At 48.5% G+C, this 23663-nt stretch overlaps 1 protein-coding gene across 1 annotated transcript; it reads left to right on the top strand.

The window, feature by feature from the left end:
* Nucleotides 1-16571: 16571 nt before the first annotated feature.
* AMIGO1 (adhesion molecule with Ig like domain 1) lies at nt 16572-22132 on the top strand. The gene is made up of 2 exons (XM_027096307.1): nt 16572-16866; nt 17347-22132. Exon 2 carries the CDS (start codon nt 17412-17414, stop codon nt 18891-18893), a length of 1482 nt encoding a protein of 493 aa, XP_026952108.1. The 5' UTR covers nt 16572-16866; nt 17347-17411; the 3' UTR covers nt 18894-22132.
* Nucleotides 22133-23663: the final 1531 nt, after the last annotated feature.

Genomic DNA, 23663 nt, shown 5'->3' with positions numbered 1-23663 from the left:
CTCAGTGTACACCTTCCTTTCCCATCTCTCTCTCCACCCTCACTTCCTCCTCTGCAGTGAGTACATTGAGAATCTGATCCATCCCTCTCTGGACTGAGGGTATAAATAGCAGAGGGAGGCTGGGCTGGGAGCCAAACTTGCTACCAGCCTCTTCCTTGCAGCCACAGGCTTAGGCAACCAGGACCAGTAGTGGGGAGGGTCCTGGGCAGGGTCTCCGGGGCAGGGAGTTAGAGAGTTGGGATTGAAGGCCACTGTACAGAGCGGCAGACCCAGACAGAGAGGATGTGACAGGAAGCTGGGGGTCTGGAGCCTCACGTGTAGGCCAGGTCCTCCCCACCAGCCTATCCACCCCTACTGGTTATGGAGTCCCTACTTCTGCTGCTAGAGAAGGAGCTCTGGGTCAGAAGCCTCCCCAGGGCCACTCGATGGCCCTGCCCCCTCCTCCAGGGCACAGATGCGTGGGCACAGGTGGCTGCCAGCAGACAGCAGCTGGGGACTGGAGTGTAAGTGGTACCCTCAAGAAACAGGCCACACTCTCACCCCAGCCAGCTCCCTGGCCTAATTAGAGACTGGAACGGGCATTGATCGGCCCTGAGCTCATTATGTCACAGCTGGGGAACAGCTGGCCAGTTTTTTCCAGGCCATTAGCTGCACCATGAAGTGGAGACAGGGAGGGGGCATGCCAGCAGGATCAATACCCCGTCTGTCTGTGGGGGGAAGCGCCTAGTGGCTGCCTCCTTCCGTGCTCCAGGCTGTGCTTCTCTCCGGGGCTGCCTGCCTGTGAGCCGAGCTCCTTGGAATTCATACACAAAGCTCAGCTCCTTCCAGCCTGGAGGCTGGAGAGACAGACTCTGACCTGACCCTGATCTGGCCTGCGGGGACCCTCTGAGTCTTCTCTCTCAGGGGATTAGAAGGACAAGAAAGAGGTTCAGGTTACCCACGCTGGTCTCCGAGGAGACCTTAAAAGTCCAGCTCCTCCCACCCCCGCAGCAAGTTGACACCTAAAGCAGCTGTTTCTGCTGGCCTGGGGCCCACCTGTCTGTGCCCCTGGGCTTAGCCGGGTTCAGTTTCCTGCGGGGTGGGGAGATGGGAGGGGATGCTCCAAAACTTGGGAAACGGCAGGTGGTAAAAGGAGGGAGGGAAGCAGGTCAGCTGGGCGGGACCTAAGACAGGAGGAAAAGTGCCCACACGGCCTGACCCCAGGAGGCCCACTGTCAGAGGGGAGTTCAGCTTTATTTAATGAACTGGCTTTTTACTTGTGGAGTTAGGAAGTGTCAAGACCCCCAAAATATCCCAAGCCACACTTCTCAGTTTACAGAAATGAAAGCAAACTCTAACCTGCCTTAAGCTCCCTCTGCCTGGCCGAATACTATCAGGGCTTCACTTTGGTTCTCTCTGTTCCTTTCCTGTTTGTTCCGTATGAGTTCTAATGCAGCCCCGGGGACTCTCAGTCATACGTCCTCTGGCCACCAGTAGAGTTGTGGGAACCGCCAGGCTCCCCTCCATCCTGCCTCTACGCCACTCCACCCCCAGCACCACCATGGGTCCAGCTGCTGGTTTCCTGGGCAGTTCCCCTACCCTGCTGAACAGAGGCCAGGATGTGCCGTGCCCTCTGCTCCCCAAACATCCTGCCCTAGCCTCTGTTTCCAGAATCAGCAGTGAACTGAGCCTGGGAGTCAGAGGCCTGAACTCCAGACTTGAGTTCCTGCTAGGCTTGAAGAGGCCGGCAGACTGGTTTAACTAGAAGGGCACAAAGGACAGAGGGCCCCTAAAATGTACTCCTCGCGTCATGGATGAGGAAACTGTGTCTCAATGAGCAGAAGCGATTTGCTCAAGGACGCCCAGCTGGTGAGAGCAGATCTGAGACTGGGTTTGCCAACTCCCAGGTGATCAGTGTTGGTTCTACTCCACCACGGGGCCTTGGCTGTAAGTTCCAAAAGCCACTGATCAGTGTCTAGTGGATCACCCTTGACCCATCCAGCACATCCCAACAAATCCATCCCTAGCAAATCCAGAGTGCACCCTGTTTCTCAGGCCTCTCAGAACCAATCAGAATGCAGGTTGGTCACCACTGCTGCCAGAAGCAGCCCCTTCTCCCGTGAGCCTCCAACAGGTCGGGAGCAACTGCTACCAAGGGATCTGATCTGATCAAGCGCAGACCGGCTGGGCTCTGCTGTGTCTGATGTTGATCCATCTGTGTCTGGGTCCAAGAGGTGCTGAGGGCAGAGGGCGTCTGGTGATAAGCTGGCCTTGCTGAACTTCCTCCAGCCTGACTCACAGGGATAGAGTGAACTGGAAGAAATTAAGTATTGCTCCTTCTGCTGGCATTGTGAGGAAAGAAATGTCTACATGGACTTGAAGATGACACAGCACCTGGCCCCAGAATCGAAAGGGCACACAGATGAGCTCCTGGGGCCAGCTTCCCCGGGGCCATTGTCAGGATGGCCTCATGCTCGTTGTCTCCTCCTTTGACTCCAGAACAGGGAGTGACAGCCTTAAGCAGCAGGGGCTAAGATGCTGAACCCCTGTGGTTCTAGCCAGATGTGGTGGCAAGACAGCCTGGAGAGAGAACCCTAGCATAGGGTGCTTCAGGTGGGGATCTTGTGGCAGAAGAGCTCTGAGAAGCCAAGGGCACAGGAATCAGCCCCCCGAGGCTGGAAAGGGAGCTAGAGAGGCACCAACGCTGAACCATCTCCTGTCAGAGTGTCCATGATGAGGAGAGTCCTGGCTGGGTGTCACATGTGTGCCATTTACTAGCCTTGTAGACTGGGGCAAGGCCTGGTCTCTCTGATCATTACACTTTCCTGATCTGTGACAAGATGCAGAGAGCCATATTTGCTTCACAGGTTGCTGCAGCTTTAAGGCTCACAGGGGGAACATCTGTGAGAGGCTTCTGAAAATGTACAAAACAGGAATGATGATTTTCATTACCCCGCACCGCTGTCTGTCGGCACCTCTACAGTGGGTAGCATTAGGACCCTGATTCCTAAGTTGCCAGAGGGTGGATTGTATCACAGCGTTGTGTACACAAGTTTTGTGGGGAATGACAGAAGCAAAGGGCGTTGCCTTCTAGAAGGGATTACCCAGGCCCCACCAGCAGATGTTTATGAATCTATAACAGCATCCATTAGTCCCCACAGGGTCCCTCTGCTCACGGAGAAGGCGCCTAACATCGAAGCATCCAGGATACGAGTGCACGCACAAGCATGAGCACACAAGGACCCAGGCAGACGCACCATGGCAATCCGCGGATTCGCCATCAACTGTCCCCCTTCCCAGGTGCTGGGCCTCCTCAGTTCTCAGTCCATTAAGGGAGGAATCTCTCTGAGGATAACAACGTTGCGATGGTAACTGGTTGAAGAACTAAGAGAAATGGACTGAAGGGACAATTTTGCATTCATTAGTTGTAGTTTTCTGGGAGAAAGATACTACTAATGATTTATATTTGGTATCATATTTTATAACTTACAAAAGACTGTCACATTCATTACTATTTAAGCCACATGGCACTCTTAGGAAACACATACTGTTTATTATCTGAGGCTCAGAGAGGTGAAGGGCCTTTCCTTGTCTTCATATTTCGTGATCTTGATATTTTTGAAGAATATAGTCCAGTTGTTTCGTAGAATGTCCCTCAATTTGGGTTTGGCTGATGGTGCCTTATGAGTGGATTCAGGTTATGCATTTTTGTCAGGAATGCTACAGAAATGATGCTGTGTTCTCGGTTCATCTCCAAAGAGACAAAAAATGTTGATTCATCCTGTTTCAAGGATGCTAACTTTTAGCAGTTGGTTAGGATCACGTCAGCCAAGTTTCTCCACTGTAAATTCAATTATAAGTGTTGTGTACTTATCAGTTAATAAGCATTTGTGGGGAGATACATTGAAACCATGTAAACACTGGGTTCCTCATCAAATTTTCACCCACAGGATTTAGCACTCATTGATGATTCTTGCCTAAATCATTTATTACTATGATGGTTGCCAAATGGTAATTTTCTAATTTTATTTCTTTTCTGTATTTATCAATTGGCATTCTAATATAAGGGAGTGCCTTCCCTTCTCACCACGTATTTATTCATATCTGTATTAGCTCAACCATTCCTATTTTATGCAATGGGTTACTATACTGAATACTAATGCTAAAATTATTTACTTTGATGCCTAAATTGTTCCAGACTTGGCCTGTGGGTATCCCTTCCATCTGGATTATGTATCCTTTTTTTTTTTTTTTTGCGGTACGCAGGCCTCTCACCGCCTCGGCCTCTTCCGCCACGGAGCACAGGCTCCGGAAGCGCAGGCCCAGCGGCCATGGCTCAAGGGCCCAGCTGCTCCGCGGCACGTGGGATCCTCCCGGACCGGGGCACGAACCCGCGCTCCCCGCATCGGCAGGCGGACTCTCCACCACTGCGCCACCAGGGAAGCCCTGGATTATGTATCCTTTTGTTCCCATCATTCTTTGAGCAATTCCTTACTTTCTAGCACAACAAGATGCTCTAGGTTCATCTAGTAATTTTTAGGCTGGTCAGTCCTGGTTCTTTTTAGTGGAAAATTTAGAAACAAAGATCAGAGTGATTGGTGTGTTCACTGCTATTCAGGTATCATTGCTTATAGGACCTTTAAATAGACGGAACTAGAAATATATATGTACACACACACACCACACACACACACACACACACACACACACCCTTACATCTATTTATCTATGTTTAAAACATGGGTTCAAACTAATTACCCTAATTCTGATGGTTTATTTCCTTTCCATAAATGTAACTCCTTTCACTAACCGTGAGAAATATAGCTCCCATTATCCTCAATATATTACCTATTTTCTCAAGTCCTCTACTTGCAGTCAATCTCCTAATCATATGAGATATCTCCTCTGCCCCAGGCTCACCAAACACACTGGTTGCACTGGCCAAATTTTGACCCCAGTCTCACTGACCACACTAGCTATGCTGACTGAATCCTCCATCTATATCAAAGGGAAAGAGGAGAGGAAGGGCACATTCTATAATTTTTTGAAGGATTGCATTTATTTAAGTGTCTTCATCACATATTGAAATCAATTACACAGTCATTCAGACACATCCTATAACCTAAAGATATCTGTTCCAATAACAGAGCATCTTTAATGTTTCTAATAGAGTAATATAGCCAGTATTTATGAAGTTATTTCTAGATTAATCTGAAAAACAGATTATAACATGTGTGTTCTTCATTCTGCATTTTTTAAAAAGTTACTTTCTATTTCCTTACTTACTTATTGGCTGCATTGGGTCTTCGTTGCTGCGTGCAGGCTTTCTCTAGTTGCAGTGAGCAGGAACTGCTCTTCGTTGTGGTGCACGGGCTTCTTTTGTTGTGGAGCACGGGCTCTAGGCACACGGGCTCAGTAGTTATGGCTCACGGGCTCTAGAGCGCAGGCTCAGTAGTTGTGGCGCACGGGTTTAGTTGCTCCACAGCATGTGGGATCTTCCCAGACCAGGGATCAAACCTGTGTCCCCTGCATTGGCAGGCGGATTCTTAACCACTGAGCCACCAGGGAAGTCCTCATTCTGCATTTTTAAAGCTCTCTCATAATCTGTTTTCTTATTTTATATTCATTCTAACTTTGTAAAGATGACAAAGTAGAGACTCTTTGCCCTACTGATAAATTCAGGAAAAAAATTTCAAAGATGGTATGTCAGACTAGTTGTTTACCAAACCATTTGTTTTTACCTCCTGGGTGCAAGCTTGACTACATTTCCCAGCCTCCCCTGCAATCAGGTGTGGTCATATGACTGAGTTCTGGCCAGTGGAATGTGGGCAGAAGTGATGAATGCCACTTCTAGACCCATAACACCTTCCACACAATTCTGCAGGCTCCAAGTCTCTTCCCCATCTGCTGACTGAATACAGAGGATCCATTAGAGGATTCCAAAGCCTGTAGCAGTTGGCTGAGTCACAGATGGACAGTTCTAGGTCCCTGCATCACCCTGTGCAAGGCCATCAGCTGAACATCTGCATTAAACTCTTATGTGAATGTGATGTTGACTTGTATTGTGATAAGAAACTGAGACTTGGAGGTTATTAGTCACATCAGTTAGCTCACTCTAACTAATAAGAAAGTAAATTAATTGCCAAAGTTTACCCTTTAGAAGTGATGAAGCATCATGTTGAATATGACCTTCTGATCCTTACCTGAGGGTTCTTCCCATCAGATCAGACCAAGTTAAATAACATTTTCCTCTTTAGCACAAGCATGACACTAGACCAACATTTTATCCCTTCCCCTTTCCCAAGGGGACTGTGGCCCACATTTGCTGTTTCATGGATGCATCTTCATCAGATGAAAACACCTGGTTTGCCTAACACCTGGCCTCTGGCAGGAGACTTGCCCACCCTGTAGAGGTGAGTCTCCCCGGTGAAAGGGGACAGCCCTTCAATTTCCCACAAGTGGACTCTGGTTGGTGTGGCAGTGGTGACAAGGCCCGAAGTCTGGGGATGGTCTGAAAGGCTTGGGGACAAGTTGATTTCTTCCCCTGACACAGGAGGCCAGCAGCAGTTCCTGGTCACCTCTACATCCTGGCTATTCATAGGCTGACAGCTATGAATAGCTGTTCAGCATGTCAGCGCAGTCCAGGCTTTTAGAAACTTACATCTTCCTGAAGAGGACATTCCTCACCTTCCTCCCTCCAGGGAAGACAATTTTTCAAGACCAAGAGAGTTAGAGAAATCAGATCAAGAAGGTGGGGAAAGTGGGGAACAATGCAATAATATGGGGGAAAGGAAACCTCAGGCTGGAGATGTGGACATGAGAAGCCTTGGGAGCTTTCTCAATATCTCGGTCTAAATTTCCGAGTAAAGTCACAGTCATATTTCTAGAGTTGGGCAAAGCCCCAAGGTTTGCCTAGCCTTCATTTCATAGAGAAATGCCTGACTGTCATTTCATAGAGAGGAAATTGAGGACCTGAGCATATCCAAGGTCACAGAGGTAGTCAGGGCTAGGACTAGACCCCAGAACAGTGCTCTTAGCACTTTTCTACTATGTTTGCAGGTCTGATGGGAACCACTCAGTTCAAGCAGTTGGAGAAGCAGATGTAATTAGGATACTAAGTGCTCGAGAGTGTGGTCTCTGAGGACACATCTCTCCATGACCTTGGCCAACCCCCAAGCCTCCCTGAAAGCCTTTCCCTGCTTCTATGAGATGCCAGCTCCCATCACCCACCAGGGTCTGTCACAATCTGTCTGGGGTGAGTCGCTCAATTGCAAGGTGAAGCAGGAGTGGGAACATCTCCACTTAGAACTCCAGAGCGCCTGGGAAGGGAAAGTGTCTCCAGACTGGAAAGGCATGGAAATTTCCCTGAACCCAGAAGCATGCTTGGAATAGTATCAACCTCTGCATCACCACTCCAGCCTGGCCTTGTTAGTGAGGCAAACTGCAATCAGGAGATAATTAGCTTGCTGTTATTTATTCCCTGCGTTAATCAGCAGCCCACTGCTTGCACAGTGGAGAGGGCTCCCGCCCCCAGAGCGGTGCGGGGGGCGGGGGGGTCCTCAGGGACCTTTAGTTACCAGCCAGGAAACAAGTAGCAGAAGACAAAGGACTGTGGAGATGAAAAGAGGGAGGAAGAGCCCCGACTACAGGACTCAGGCGCTGCTGGGTGCACAGTGCACCGATCCCTGGGGAGAGGCGGCTCAGGATTACCAGGAGCCCCGGCAGCACTGTGCTCCGCTTCGTTTTGTTCTTGGGGTTGGGCTCTGGTCAATAAAGGGCGGCTGGCGTTCACATCCCTGTTCTGCCTCACTGCAGTCAAATTGCCTTTTTCCAAGGCGACTTTCAAAAAAAGATGACATTTATCAAAGCCTGCTGAGTGGTGACCTTGGTGGGAGGGAGAGAGGGCGGGTGTACTGTCTATGGAAGCAGGCGAAGAAAATGAGGAAAACCTTGGAGGGAAGGAAATGCTTTCAAACCTCAAAGTTGTTGGAAATGCTTTTAAGCCATGGGGAGATGGCTCTGGGTTTGAGGCCATGCTCAACTGCACTCCCTCTTGGCCCCTTCCTCATCCTCACCAGCCCATTCTCACTGGCAATCCCTGCATTTCCAGATGCTCTATCCAAATAACAACCTCTGGTAAGGGCTCAGACCTATGACTTGATAACTCTGCAAAATATAGAACCTTAGAATCAGTAACAGTTTCAGAATTTCTGTATAGGGCAGGCTAAGAGGTTGCTATTTGGTTGGAAGGCAGGGAGTGAGGGAGCTGGAAGATTTGTACTAAAGCTGTATTTGCATACCAAGTATGTTGGGTTTTTTTTTTTTTACAGATATCATACATCTGTACGGAGGGCATGGATAAAGCTCTCCCAAGCCTCTTCTTGGATCCACCGCTGCACAGGATCCCAGAGTTGGAAGAGAACTTAGGGATCATCTGGTCAACCTTCGGTCCTACACAGGACTCCTCCACAAGTTTGCTCCCTTCTCTTCTCTGGCCCTTTACACACAGGCTCTTATAGCACCCGTCACCATGCATTGTGACCATCTATGTCTCAGTTTCCTTCACCAAACAATGACACTTAAGAACAGACACAGCTTCTTATGTGTCCACCTTTGTATTTCACTCTTCTACCCCTAAACACTCACAGGAGTTCTTGCTGTATGTGACTGGGGTATGTGATAGAATGAACGAACAAACAAATGAAGGGACATCTGAGCAAGACAGTCATCCAGCGCCTGCTTGAATGCTTCCCGTGATGAGGTGTTCATTACCTCAAGATGGAAAAGATCCATTACTGGACAGTTGAAATGTCAGAAGATGTTTCTGGTCATGGAACGGAAATCTGCTTTTCTGACCCTTCTACCTGGTAGAACAGCTCTTCCCTTTAGAGGCCCAGAAGAACAGAGTCTTCAATCTAGGATTCCATGGATAAGCCTTATGAGATCCCTGCCCCCAGGAAATATGTACTTAGGGGCAGGGAATCCACTGTTTCACAAAGGAGTCTGTATTGCCAAATTTTAGAGCCATACTTCATTTGTTTACTCCCTCTTCCTCATGAAATATATACTAGACAAATAAAAAGTCCTCAGAAATGCTTACTTTTTTAGATTTTTCCCTCCTTGCTTTTCCAAAGAAAGCAGATCCCCAAGTTGTTATGTATCTTGAGCAAAACTAGCTCTGTTACTTTAACCACAGATGATTGGATGGGGATAAATTCACATACTGAAGTTAACCATGTATGGGTTGGGCACACAGGAGGCCAAAGGAAAGAGCTTGATAGGAATTCTTATCACAAGGGTGTTCCATGTTGGATGGTAGCAATTTGACTCATTCAAAGACTCTTCCTGGGGAAATAAACATCCTGCTGGCACCCACAGAAGGTGGGTAACTTCTGGGTTGCAAGCCTCTTTCTGCCATTTCAAACCACTTTTTCAGTTCTCCTAGCCTTGAAGGCACTGGGCTTATAGTGACTACAGCTAAGAACGCAACTCCCTAGTTACAATACACTTCTGCAGGGTCCTGCAATAACCTTCTCTCCCTGAAACCTATTGGGTAGGACTCTTCTTTGCAGTTCCAAAGAGTCTGACTAATATACAACGCTTCAACTTTCAGAAGTGGTTATTATGGCTTCCTCCCAAAGTAAAAGGTCCTCATTGCTAAGTTATCCCTCATATATGGCTACCAAAGTAAGTATTCACATACATTCTCATTAAATCCTCACAAAAATCCTAGAATAGTGGTTCTCAAATTTGGGGGTGGGATACAAAGAATCACCTAGCTTCACCCTAAATACAGATTCCCAAACCCCCATCTCTAGAGGTTCTGAGCAAGTCTGGGTTGGGCCTTGAAATCCATTTTTAAAACAAGTTCCTTGGAGATTCTGATGTAGGTAGTCTGAAGTGCACACAAAGAAAACATTGCCCTACAGGGTAGTGTTTCCCAACTGCCTTGATGATCAAAATGCTTCTCAGACTCCTCCCGTAAAAATTCTGATTCAGTGGATCAGGGGCTCTGGAATTTGTACTTTAAATAGGGCAGTTATCATAACGTCCATTTTATCTGTGATAAAACTGAGACCCAGGGCTTCCCTGGTGGCGCAGTGGTTGAGAGTCCGCCTGCCGATGCAGGGGACACGGGTTCGTGCCCCGGTCCGGGAAGATCCCACATGCTGTGGAGCAGCTGGGCCCGTGAGCCATGGCCGCTGAGCCTGCGCATCCAGAGCCTGTGCTCCGCAACAGGAGAGGCCACAGCAGTGAGAGGCCCACGTACCGCCAAAAAAAAAAAAAAAAAAAAACTGAGACCCAGAATAACTTATCCACAGTCATACAGATAATTGATGTCAGGGGTGAGACTAGAATCCAGCTCTCTCAACACTCAGTCCAATGGTCTTTCTGCTGGGTCACAAAGGCCACACCACTACATAGAGGCCTGAACATAATAGACAATTGGTAGAGATTCGTTAAATGGAATCCACACAGGTTCTAGAGGGAAGAAACTATTTCTATAAAGCATGTTTGCATCTCACTCCACCCAGCCTTACCCCAAGGCATAAAACACAGTGGTCGGCCCTAAGGGCTCAACAGATATTTGTGAGAGAATGCATTATTGTATGATTACTGGACTGTTACCACTCCATCAACTACCTCTGGCTGTGCTCCTGACTGTAAATGAGCTGCCCAGAAATGAACTTGATACACCGGTTATCATCTGACCCAAACTGAGTACAGCAGGAGCTCCTTTGCCCATGTTTCTACAGGAACTGCTGCCTGTTCTGGGGAGCCAGACCTTGCCCTTCCTGCTGGTCTGGGGTGTACCCTCATGAAACTCATATAAGCCGACTGATCTACTACTGGCCGCCTCACTCCTTCAGCCTCTACTGTGGCTTCCTAATCCTAGCCTCCCATTCATCAACACTTAGAACTCTGCTATGCCCATAACCTCAGCAGCTTTCCCCCAGTTCTGTATGCTTTGCACTACTCCTGGAAACGAACTCCTGGAAAATAACCCTGCATTGAAAAGAACCCTAAACAAGGATGAAGGGCACAGCCCACTCCTACCTCCCCACATTTACACAGTGCCTACCACATGCTAGAGACTCTGTACATGAACTTATTAAATACTTACAACAATTCCATTAGGTAGATATTTTATGCCCATTTTACAGTTTAAGTAATTAATTGGCTCAGGTCACCTGGTGAGTGGCAGAGCCAGGATTTGATCCCAAGGAGCCTGGCTCCAGAGACTATGGTCTTAACCACAAAGTTACACTCCTTCTTCAGGCTGACTCAGTTCTGCCATGACCCAGCTTGTGAACTTGACTGCTAAGGTATCTTCCAACACTAGTAGTCTAAATTTCTCTTATCATAGGTAAGGTCCAGACCAGCTGACATTATGATTAGCCTGAGAATAGGCTAAGAACTGTATAAGTGGTCAAAGAGTAGAAACTTCAAACAGAAATGAATAGGGACTTCCCTGGCAGTCCAATGGTTAAGACTCTGCGCTTCCACTGCAGGGGGCATGGGTTCTATCCCTGGTCAGGGAACTAAGATCCGGCAGGCTGCGCAGTCAAAAAAAGAAACATAAATGAATAGGTAAGGACTCAAAAAGTATGATTCGAGGGAAAAGATCTATTAATTCAAAGAGTTAGTCATGTTAGTCAAATGGCCTTAGATAAGTGAGAAAAATCCTTAACTACAAGTTTAACCTTTAGTTTAACTATAATCCTTTATAAAATCATAAAAGTGCTGAATCCCTATACTGGAATATTAACTCTCCAAATACAATACAAACTAGTCAAGGATTCATACGATATGAACTAGCTTAGAAGTCTCACGTTAGCTAAATTTTAATTTTAGATATAAAGTCTTTCAAAATCAAAAGAGAGGGTTGCGTGTACAGGAAAAGAAAATATCAAAACTTTGACAAAACTTCTTAATGAAAAAACACCAAACTCATTTTGGAGGGCCTCCTGGTTATTCAGACTCACAGGCAGGAGCTCCAGGGTAGTCTTATTCGTCAAATACTTTGGAACAAAAGTCTTCCATCTCTGGATGTCCAGCCTGCTGCAGGCAGACTGAGGTGGGGGAACCCCACCGCTAAAGGCTAAAATAACATTTTGAGCCATGAATTTATTTGTCAGCAATATTTCAAAGCCACATCTATCTGATGACTCAGTGCAGGACTATTTTGAGATGTCCATATGTGGGTGTCAAAAGCCAAGAAAGTGTTCATGATTGAGCCATCGGAATGATCACCTCTAAGGCAGCAGAATAACCCTGACCAAGAGCATGCGCTGCAGATTGAACAAGACACTGAAGGGTGTCAATGGCACCCCTCCACCCACAGCAGTGATTCCTCTTCTGCCCCTGGTTAGTATCCACATGCTTGTGGTTCCTGCAGGTCAAGTGGAGCTTCCAGAAAGTGTGCAGGGTTGAAGTGGAAAAGAGTAAGGAGCAGCAAAGAGGGATTTGGATGTCAGTTGTCCAAAAAAGAGGACATATTGGTCTCCTGGACAGTAAATAATGGGTGAGCATACTAAAAGGCAAGTTAAAAGGTTAAAAGGATCAGTGAAATGAGTGATGGTTTATGGCGTGGAGGTGGGAGGATGGCAACAGGAATCCTCCAGATTGAGCACCTTCAGGAACAAACTAAAAATGGAAACATAGGTGAACTGCTAGGTATAGAAACAGCTCAACCCAATGGTAAGGGCTTCAATTTCAACCCTTTAAGCAATACTTAACAAAGCAGTCATCTTTACTGCTACCCCTCCCAGAAATAGCTTCATTTTGGAGTCAGCTCTTTTGGAGATACTCTAAGAACTACAAAGACTGTGCTGATAGTAGTAATACCACTGAAGTTCTCCATAAAATGCAGAATATTTTTAAAATTAAAAATTTTTAATTTAAATTTTTATTTTAAATTTGTAAATATTTTTAAATTATAAAAGATAGCACAGAGAGTGAGAGCTTGAAAACATGAGTGAATGTTCTAAACAGGCAATACCCTAGAATGTGGGAACAAGGCAGACAGTTGTGCAAGGTGATCTGTACATATGTCGACATCAAGACCAGGGGATCAGGGCTTCCCTGGTGGCACAGTGGTTAAGAATCTACCTGCCAATGCAGGGGACACGGGTTCAAGCCCTGGTCCGAGAAGATCCCACATGCTGCAGAGCAACTAAGTCCGTGCACCACAACTACTGAGCCCGCGTGCCACAACTACTGAAACCCTCGTGCCGCAACGAAAAGTAGCCCCTGCCCTCCGCAACTAGAGAAGCCCTCGCACAGCAACAAAGGCCCAACGCAGCCAAAAAAAAAAAAAAGATCAGGGGATCTCCTAACTCTCATGGAGAAAACCAGGTTTTTAAAAAGATAATACTTATAAATAATAAAGTACTTTCACACCTGTTACCTCATTTGATCCCCAAAATGTGTGCCTAGAGCCCGTGTTTCTAAAGCCCGTGCTCCACAACAAGAGAAGCCACTGCAATAAGAAGCCTGAGCGCCGCAATGAAGAGTAGCCCCCATTTGCTGCAACTAGAGAAAGCCCACGCGCAGCAACGAAGATCCAACGCAACCAAAAATAAATAAATAAATTTTTTTTTTAAAAAAGGTAGCTTCCTAACAGGGTGCTTTCCTCCAGCTCTGACTGAAGTGATGAGTACTAGTTATTGAAAAAGGAAAAAAAAAGTACTTCTAGTATGGAGAAAAGCAATTTATCCCATCTCATAACCTGATATACATATCCAGCCTTTTTTGCTCAGATGCTGAGCTGACCAAACAATCTTTCAAATTGTATTTAGGAACACTGGGTTGATCCATTGCAGCAAGAGGAAATAAACACCCACTATAAATAACCTGTTGCTATTTATCCTGCCAAGGTCCTCTTTTTGTTGTAAATTAATAGATGGTTGTTCTGGTCTAGAAAGCATCTGCAGGAGAATTATCATGAGTCAATTCTTTATACCAGGGCCATCCAGTGGAACTTTCCATGATTATGTTCAAAAGGGTAGCTGGCCAAATATGGCTACTGAGCACTGGAAACGTGGCTAGGGCAACTAAGGAAGTGATTTATAATGCTATTTAATTGTTTTTAACTTCTTTATTGGAGTATAATTGCTTTACAATGGAATGCTATTTAATTTTAATTAAGTGAAATAGCCACGTGTAGCTAGTGGCTACTGACTTGGACAGCACAGCTCTAGACCCTTGGTACTCAAAGTGTGGCCTGTGGATCAGCAGTGTCTGCATCCTTTTATTAGCTTGTTAGAAACGCAGAATTTCAGGCCCCACCCTAGACCTACGATTCAGAATCTGCATGTTGACAATATCCCCAGGTGATCTGTATGCACATTAAAATCTGAAAATGGCAAGGTTATTTCTGAATGACCTGAAAATTAAAAAAAAAAAAAAAAAAAGGATTGACTGAGAACCATATCTGTGGTGACCTCTTCAATTGCAGATATCCGCATCTGAGACTGGTGTCCAGCATAAGGGGGCTTCTTTCTTTGTATCTGTCTCTTATCCATCCCTTAAGCATAGCAGAAAGGGGGAAATGAGAGAAGGGAGAGAGCCTGGAACACCGAGTCTAAGGAAAGTCAGTACAGGATATGCGGATGGGGGTGCGGTGGGAAGAGCGTGAGTTTCTCAGGGATACCTGTACAAAACAAAATGATGGAATTCCCTTGATAATTATTGACTATGGATGATGGGTATATGGGCATTCACAGTATCATTTTCTCTTGTGTATGTATGACATTTTGAAAAATAGATGTGATTTCAGAGATGATGTGTGTGATAGCCAGCCTCCAAAGTGGTCCCCAAAGATCATCTCCTCCTGGTATTCATAACTTTGTGTAGTTTCCTCCCATACTGAATCAGGGCTGGTCCATGTGACCAAAGTGGAGGTGACAGGTGTGACCTCATAAAGCTAGGTCAGGGTGACCTCTGCCTTGCTGTCTCTTGAATCTCTTGCTCTGAGGGAAGTCACCTACCGTGCTGTGAGGACACTCAGTCTTGTGGAGAGGTCTCTCCAGCGAGGAGCCAGGCTCTCCGGCCAACAGCCGGCCAGTCATGAGCGAGCCATATAACTGAGCCTCTGTGGAAGTTGATTCTCCAGCCCCAGTCAAGCCTTCCATTGACTGTAGCTCCATTTGTTTGCAACTGCCAAGCCAGAACTGCCTTTCAAGCTGCTCCTGAATCTCTGACCAACAGAAACTGTGAAAGACAATAAATGTATATTCTTGTATTAAACCACTGAATTTGGGGCAATTTGTTATACCGCAATAAAGAACTGATGCAATGTGATTTCAGAATTTCCCACACCCTGAATACCCTCCCTACATTATCATTGATGCCTGAAATAAACAGGAAAGACCTTTTCACACTGTGCATAGGGTTAACATGCTAATACCCCTTGAAGAGATAATACATTCCCTTAAATCCATGGTAAAACATGTGACATATAAATTCTTTCTTTTGAAAACTCTTAGCAGGCTAATATATTGAGACATTAATTTCAGTCTTGTTCTTGCTGTTGTAAGAAACTAGAAAAAATAAAAAGGTAATTTCTCCCTCAGGGTCTACCATCTCAAGAACAGCTAGTCTTGAATTATAAGGTCTAGGCTCTTCTCACATCCCCTTATTCCCATGCCCAACCCCCAAAACACACACTGGTTAACAGCTTCTTGGTGTTTCAGGGACCACCCTAAAGAAGACACGGCCCCGCCCCCTTCATTTTGAGGATTAGGTAGCAGAGAAACTATGCTGGAATTGCTCCATAAGGGGAGGGGAAAGAGCTGATACTGGTTTAGGAAGAGGGCAAGTGCCAGAGTTAAGGGATGAATGAATGAATCCTTCCCCCAGGCTGGGAAGGATTTTGGAGTTTCCAGGAATGGAAACTTGTCCCTGGCTTGTATGCAGTCGGGGTGTGTGTGTGTGTGAGGAGAGCGAGAGAGAGTTGCCTCACAGGGTGTCTGTGCTTGCACCAAAGATCCTCCCTTACCCCTACTCCTGCCCATCCACCTTGTAGGCTGTGGAGCTGTACCCTTTCAGTGGTACCCCAAGAGTCGTGGAACAGTAGCATCAAGACTGAAAAATAAAGGCCCTTCTCCAAATCTTTCCCCCAAATGTTGGAACTTCACAGACCTAGAAAGAGGGGAGGGAGGAACCTCAGAACGTGACTAATGAATTTCCCGCCAACATTAAGAGCCGGGAGCTCAACCAGATTTCTCTAATTTGTAAAATTAGAAGACATGTGACGCATCTTGGCCCAGAGCCAGTTGCAGCGAATTCACTTCAGTTAGACCTACTTTTCCTGAGAGAGGTTTTGGTAGGTAGAAGGATGGGGTGGTGAAGGGGCTGGAAGAAGGTGGAAGAAGTAATTGGGGAACTAAGGGGCCAGAGCCCTCCTCTCGACAGTTTTCCTCGCCAGGTCCCAACACTTTCTGAGAAGGAATGAGCGGCGCGCGACCGCCGGTCCGCCAGTCGGGCTCCGACACAAACACACGCACGTGCGCCCCGCCCCCGCCGCGCGCACGCGCCCCCAGGCTCGGCGGCGGTGACGGGCGCGCGCGCGGTGTTCGCTGCCCCCACGCCGCTCCCAGCGCTCGGATCGCGGCGCCTCCCGCTCCCAGCACCGCTGCACGCCGGCCCAGCGGACCCGGAGACGGTGGCCGTGGTCTGGGGGCTCCGACGGCGCAGCGGTCGAGGCTGCGGCGCGGGGGGAGCGGAGCGGAGCCCGGCAAGTCCCCGGGAGGCGATGTTGCCGGGCGCGGGCCCCCGCGAAAGGCGGGCGCCGCGGCAGGCCGGCCGGTGAGGCGCCGCCAGGGGAGGCCGCGACGGAGCTCCCGGACCCGCCATGGGCTGAGACACGTCCTCGCCGAGCAGGTGCAGTGAGCAGAGGTCCCGCGGGGGGAGCCCGCCCCGACAGGCCCCGGGGCCCCTCAGCCCGGTTAGGGCTCGCCCTACCCAGCCTGTGCCCCGTCGACCTTCCTTCAGCTCCTCCCCAAAGGCCCTACTGACCCTGCCTCCAGACCCGGGCCCTGCAATCCCTGTAACCCCAACAGTCCCTGACGCCCCGGCGATCCCCATCCTCCGCTCCTGTGACCCTAGCGCAGCAGGCCCTTGTGCCCACCTCCTTCTCGGTCCCAGTATTTTGAGCTCACCGCCTGCACAGTGCTTGGGAACTACCCAGCATCTCTTCCTTTCTCTTCTAGCCCAACGGGGATGGGGCCGCGGGGTGGGGGGGTGGGGGAGAAGAGGGGAAGGCAGGAGAGTCGGTCCTTCCTGCCAGAGGCCCCAGTGACCACAAACCCATCCTCTTTCTCTTAAGCCTATGGTGAAAGTGACCCTTCCTTACCCCACCAGAACATGCCCGGGTGACTTCCTCCCAGATCTTCCTTGTGGCCTTCCTCGCCCTCCCCAGTGACACTATGCAACCCCAGTGTGACCTGCGAGGCCTCTGGCTCCTGCTGCTGTCCTTGTTCCTGCTCCTTTTTGAGGAGGCCAGAGCTGGCCGTCCCTTGGTTAGCTGTCCAGCCGCCTGCCTGTGTGCCAGCAACATCCTCAGCTGCTCCAAGCAGCAGCTGCCCAACGTGCCCCACTCCTTGCCCAGCTACACGGCGCTCCTGGACCTCAGCCACAACAACCTGAGCCGCCTGCGGGCCGAGTGGACCCCCACGCGCCTGACCCACCTGCACTCCCTGCTGCTGAGCCACAACCAGCTGAACTTCATCTCCTCTGAGGCCTTTTCCCCAGTACCCAACCTGCGCTACCTGGACCTCTCCTCCAACCAGCTGCGTACCCTGGACGAGTTCCTGTTCAGTGAACTGCAGGCGCTGGAGGTGCTGCTGCTCTACAATAACCACATTATGGCAGTTGACCGCTGCGCCTTCGACGACGTGGTCCAGCTGCAGAAACTCTACTTGAGCCAGAACCAGATCTCCCGCTTCCCTCTGGAACTGGTCAAGGAAGGAGCCAAGCTACCCAAACTAACGCTCCTGGACCTCTCCTCCAACAAGCTAAAGAACTTACCATTGCCCGACCTGCAGAAGCTGCCCGCCTGGATCAAGAATGGGCTGTACCTGCACAACAACCCGCTACACTGCGACTGTGAGCTCTACCAGCTCTTTTCCCACTGGCAGTACCGGCAGCTGAGCTCCGTGATGGACTTTCAGGAGGACCTGTACTGCATGAGCTCCAAGAAGCTGCACAATGTCTTCAGTCTGAGTTTCCTCAATTGCAGCGAGTACAAGGAACGTGCCTGGGAGGCCCACCTGGGTGACACCTTGACCATCAAGTGTGACACCAAGCAGCAGGGGATGACCAAGGTGTGGGTGACACCAAGCAATGAACGGGTGCTAGATGAGGTGGCCAACAGCACAGTGACGGTGTCCAAGGATGGCAGTCTTCATTTCCGGCGGGTACAGGTCGAGGATGGGGGCGTGTATACCTGCTATGCCGTGGGGGAGGCTTTCAATGAGACACTGTCTGTGGAGTTGAAAGTATACAATTTCACCTTGCACGGACACCATGACACCCTCAACACAGCCTATACCACCCTCGTGGGCTGTATCCTCAGTGTGGTCCTGGTCCTCATATACCTGTACCTCACCCCTTGCCGCTGCTGGTGCCGGGGTGTTGAGAAGCCTTCCAGCCATCAAGGAGACAGCCTCAGCTCTTCCATGCTTAGTACCACACCCAACCACGATCCTATGGCTGGTGGGGACAAGGATGATGGTTTTGACCAGCGGGTGGCCTTCCTGGAACCTGCTGGACCCGGGCAGGGTCAGAACGGCAAGCTCAAGCCAGGCAACACCCTGCCGGTGCCTGAGGCGACAGGCAAGGGCCAGCGGAGGATGTCAGATCCAGAATCAGTCAGCTCGGTCTTCTCTGATACGCCCATTGTGGTGTGAGCAGGATGGGTTGGTGGGGAGATTCTGCCCCAGGAGAGGTAATGCACCCCTGAAGGATATGAGGGGATGGAAGAGAGGGCTAGCTGCCCAAGGGAGTGGGCTCCCCCCGAACTCAAGGGAATTGGTCACGGTTACAGCAACAGGCAAGACCCCAAGCAGGGTGTGGCTGCCATGATTTTCAAATATGGATATGCTAATTCTCAGGCAAATGCTACACCCCTATCCAGAGCCCTGACAGTTCTCAATGTGGTGGAAGAAGAGGAGTGTATCTGAGCTGGTGGGAATGAGGAAGGGGTGGGAGGAAGAGCGGATTCCTTAAACTTTTTTGAGGTCATCCATAGCTCCTTAAGAGAAAATTATTTGGAAAAAAAAATCATTTTTTCCTATCTCTGCCCACCCACACCTGCGATGTTGTGTGTGCTGGCGGGAGCTTCCACAGCAGCCATGTTGGGGGAAAGCTATGTTATCTTTGACCAGGAAGTCACACTTCACAGCTGGGGAAATTGGAAACCTTTGGAAAAATGAGTCAGGAAAAGGCTGAGACCTTAATCAGTAACACTCCCCAAAGCCGTTGTAAGACTTCCCACTAATGCCTTCCTCTTTCTGGATGAGCCCTGGGTGGATGGTTCTTTGCAGGAGCCTGGCCTGTTGCCTGTCAGATACGGCAACAATGTGAGATGTGGTATCTGTGCCTTGTCCTGGGACCAGTGGTACAGAGGGGTACAACATGAACCGAGGGGTCCCTGTCACAGCATAGGTGCCAGCACAGAACTTGGAGGTGGGGGATAAACTCCAGATTGGCTAATTCCCTGGTTGGTGAAACCCTTGGTTAGCATTTGATTCCCAGCACCTGTGTGTAGCACCAGGGTGGAGGGTGCTGAAAGCAGAGCTTCTATGGATGCCTGCCACAGACGTGGGATGGGGGCCTCTTTGCACTAGGAGGAGGAGGGTAAATCAGCCTCTAGTATGTAGCATCCAGCTGGACCTACCTGATTTTTTGTGTATGCCATCTCTTCATTCAGTCTCCTGGTCAAGTTCAGGTGGGATTCTGAGTGTTCCCTAATATGCTGCTCTGCAAAGGAAGGAGTCCGGGAAAGTCTGGCCCCAGCTGGGTTAGATTGGGCTCGGGGATGGAGGGGGCCGGGTATGTATCTCTTCTGTGTTGACAAAGCCGCTTTGCTCCTCTCTTAGAGATCTCAGCCCTGCTGCAAGGCCAAAGCATGGGATCTCATCATCCGAGGAGATGGAATTGAGTGGTCTCTGCCACAGAAGAATGGCAATTTGGAGTGTGGCTAAGTCTTGCCCTCTCCACGAGGTTCCAGGCAGTCTTGTAACAGAGAGTCAGTGGCACTAAACTTTGAAAAGGAGACCCTGTCAGCCAGAGGTCTGTGCAGTTGTGGTTGTCAGGCCCAAGGAACTTAAGAACAGGCCCAATGTTCCATTCCAACCCGGTTGCAGGATACTTTGGGTATAGAGACGACAACTCCCTTTGACTCTACTGCAGGCCCTGGGAGTTGGTTGCTCTGAGCTTTGGCAAGGGGACGAGCAGGGCCAAGGTGAAAACGTTCTCTGACGTTGGTCTTTTCAGTCTCTCCCCTCTCTCCCACCAAGTCTCCTTCCATCGGAAGTTCTCCAGATCTTCTAGTTTTCTGATCTCTCTTTAGGTTCCAAGAAGTGTCATTTACCTGCGGGTGAAAGCTGCTTGCTAGGAGGGCCTAACTCCCGCTGCCTATTAAGATTCGGGGAGGGGACTGGAACTCAACGTCTGCTTCTTGTCTGTTCCCGGGATGTCAAGACTGCTGTCCATCCTTTATTAGTAACCTAGTTTTGTCAAGAGAGGTGCAGCATTTCCCTCAAGTACTTGCATGCTCATAGGGATGCATGCTTATAGGTCTGCATGCACCCCAGCACCTTGACTTCCATCAAGACAGTGAGTCTTCAGTCCCCACTAACGTCCACTTCCAGAGTGGTTTCCACCCATGTGCACAACTTCATGCACACAATTTTCTTGCCCTGTAGGAGAGACAGTGACCATGCCAGGCTCCACAAATACAAACTTTTGTACTTTAGATTTCTGAACGGCCTGAAGCTTCACCCACATCTCCACGACACTGAATAACTTCTCAGCAAAGGCTGGAGTTAGGAGAACTACAGGTTGAAGATCTTGAGAGGAGGGGTGATGAGGAGCTAGCTGGCTCTTCAGACCCCTCAGAAACCTTCCTTGGATTAAAGATGATATATGTGAGAAATAAATGTAGAACTAGGTCAGTGACAGACCCAGAACACTGGCAGGGGACCAGGGAGCTGTAAGTTGCTCTTCCTGTGTTAACTGCCCTGGTAAGACAGGGGCAGGAGGAAAAAGTTGTCTGGTTATATTTCAGAGACTTCTGAAGATTCTGATACTGAAGCTATAGGAACCAGGACTCCCTCCTCAGACTTACCAGGGAATCGGGGAAAAATCTCACCTCCATACTGCAGCTTCCCCTCTAGGCACCATCTGGGGCTCTGAAAATCTTTAAAGTGAATGTCAAATGAAGTGGGTCTTCTGGGGCCTTCTAGCTGTGTTCCTGAGGACTAGGAAGGCCATTTGCTTCATAAATCCTACCCAGTTTAGGGCATAATATCAATAAAAGGCCCTGAGGATCTAAGTCTCCCCACTGTATCCACTAGGTTGGCCAGTACCTACCGGTTTGAGAGACTGGTAGACGTGCCTGGCTGCCCCACCAAGAGACTGAAGTGATGAGCCTCCTCCCATGGTTTCAGTTGATAGAACCCAAAGGTAGCTTTCTACCTGGGGGATCGGGTACTCAGCGTATGTAAGCTCAGTAGAACCCCGTGTAGGAAACTGCTAGCTCTGGTTATAAAGGTCGAGCCATCACCCCAACTCCCATAAACCAGACGTGTCTCCCAGGAAGCAGGTGTCCCTGGAGACAGAACGACAGGGCTGTACAATCTGTGTGATTATTTGTGATTTTTTTTCTTTGCCTGTATTTATGAGGCTCCTAGGAAGGAGCCAGGAGCAGGTATACCCCAGCTGGGGAGAGTAAAGCCAACTGATTCCAGTTTTCCGTGTGTCCTTACCTTTGTACTTCCTCGTAGCCCTGCTGGCGGAGCAAGCAGGCCTCCCCATGTCCAGGATCCTAGTCTTCCCACTTATGTACTCTCAGGCTGGCAAACCTTGGAGCCTCTGGGCTCTGAAAACTAGACAATGATCATTAAACCTGGCTTGAGTCTCTGTTCTGGCATAGTCTGTGACTGGTTTATTTATCTTTTCAGCCTGTGGCTGGGGTTCACTGGACCTCAGAAGGGTGTGGCCTGTCTAGGGGGAGAAGAGTTAAATGCTGTTATAAGGGCATGGGTTGAATCCACATCTAGGCATTAAGATGGACCAGGGGTCAGCCAACCTTTTCTGTAAACAGCCAGACAGGAAACGTGTTCAGCTTCGCAGCCCATATAGTCTCTGTTACAACTACTCAGCTGTACCGTTGTGGCAGGAAGGCAGCCACAGACAGCACACAAATGAATGACTGTGGCTCTGTTCCAGTAAAACTTTATTTATGGACATTAAAATGCGATTGCCATATCATTGTAACATGTATTTGAGGTTTTTTAACCATTTAAAAATGCACAAACTCTTACTAGCTCACAGACCATACAAAACCAGGCAGCAGGTTGGTTTTGGCCAGCAGACCATAGTTTGCCAACCTGGCAGATATTCTCAAAAGAAATGTCACTGACGCTTTAGCAAGAGAGAGTTTAGAAATTCCATGACTTGGGGCTAGAGCCTGTAAATAAAGAAGGCTTTCTGGATCCCTGGGGAGGAGGGTTGTCTCCCTGAAGAGTTCTCTTAAAAGTCTGGATCAAGCCTGCAAACTGTACCATGGAAAAATGCTTGGACTGGGTTAAAAGAAACGATGGGAGAGCAGGTCGGTTTCACAGTATTTTGATTATTACCGGTATATGTTCATGTCGTGAATGGTAACCATCTTAGTTTGGCTTAAAGTATATTAATTTAATAGGAAGGTTATTATTCATTGACAGTGTAATATGTCCTAGGCATTGCACAGAACACAGAAATGCGGTCCCCACTTTCTTGGTACAGAAGACAGCTTACCAGAAATTGGACTGGATTCTACTAAAGTCTGAACATGCAGTTTCTTTGGCTACTCTCTTGGTAGGGGATTGTCATGGTAGATTCCACAAGGGAAGAGGAAATGGTATAAGGAAAAGAGAAACTAAAAGAATCAGAATTTGGGGAATTCCCTGGCGGTCCAGTGGTTAGGACTCCACACTTCCGCTACAGGGGGGCACGGGTTCAATCCCTGCTTGAGGAACTAAGATCCCGCAAGTCATGCAGTGCAGTCAAAAAATAAAATAAGAATCAGAATTTGAATAATTACCTAATTTCTTACATGGATAAAATCTTGACCAAAGGACAGTCCTCCTCTGTCTGGAAAGCTGTCTTTTTCTCTTCATGAGGAACAAGTAAAGTGGTGAGGGATGGAGACACCTCACAGCCAGCCACATCAGACCAGTCAACCTTGGCAGTCAATGCAATGACAGATGTTGATGCCAGAGCACCCCTAGAGTCTTCATTTATATAGTATTTTTTAATCTTTCCAAAGCAGTTTTTGCTATGGCTGAGTTTAGCCAAGAGGGTGAGCTGATAAAGAGAACAGATCTGGGGAAGACTACTGAGAGTTCTCCCCTGTATTTTGGCCTGTGCCAAGCCCTGTCTCTGTGCCTGAAACGTTTTGATACTCCTTTCTC

Source organism: Aethalodelphis obliquidens, unplaced genomic scaffold (assembly GCF_003676395.1).
Source record: "Aethalodelphis obliquidens isolate GAN/ISIS:26980383/991018 unplaced genomic scaffold, ASM367639v1 scaffold100, whole genome shotgun sequence".
NCBI classification, from domain to species: domain Eukaryota; kingdom Metazoa; phylum Chordata; class Mammalia; order Artiodactyla; family Delphinidae; genus Aethalodelphis; species Aethalodelphis obliquidens.
The sequence above is the reverse complement of the archived record's forward strand: the minus strand, read 5'-3'. Positions and strand labels throughout refer to the sequence as shown.

Coding starts and splice junctions, on each gene's coding strand:
- AMIGO1 (XM_027096307.1), top strand. CDS start 17,412: ATGCAACCCCAGTGTGACCTGCGAGGCCTCTGGCTCCTGCTGCTGTCC.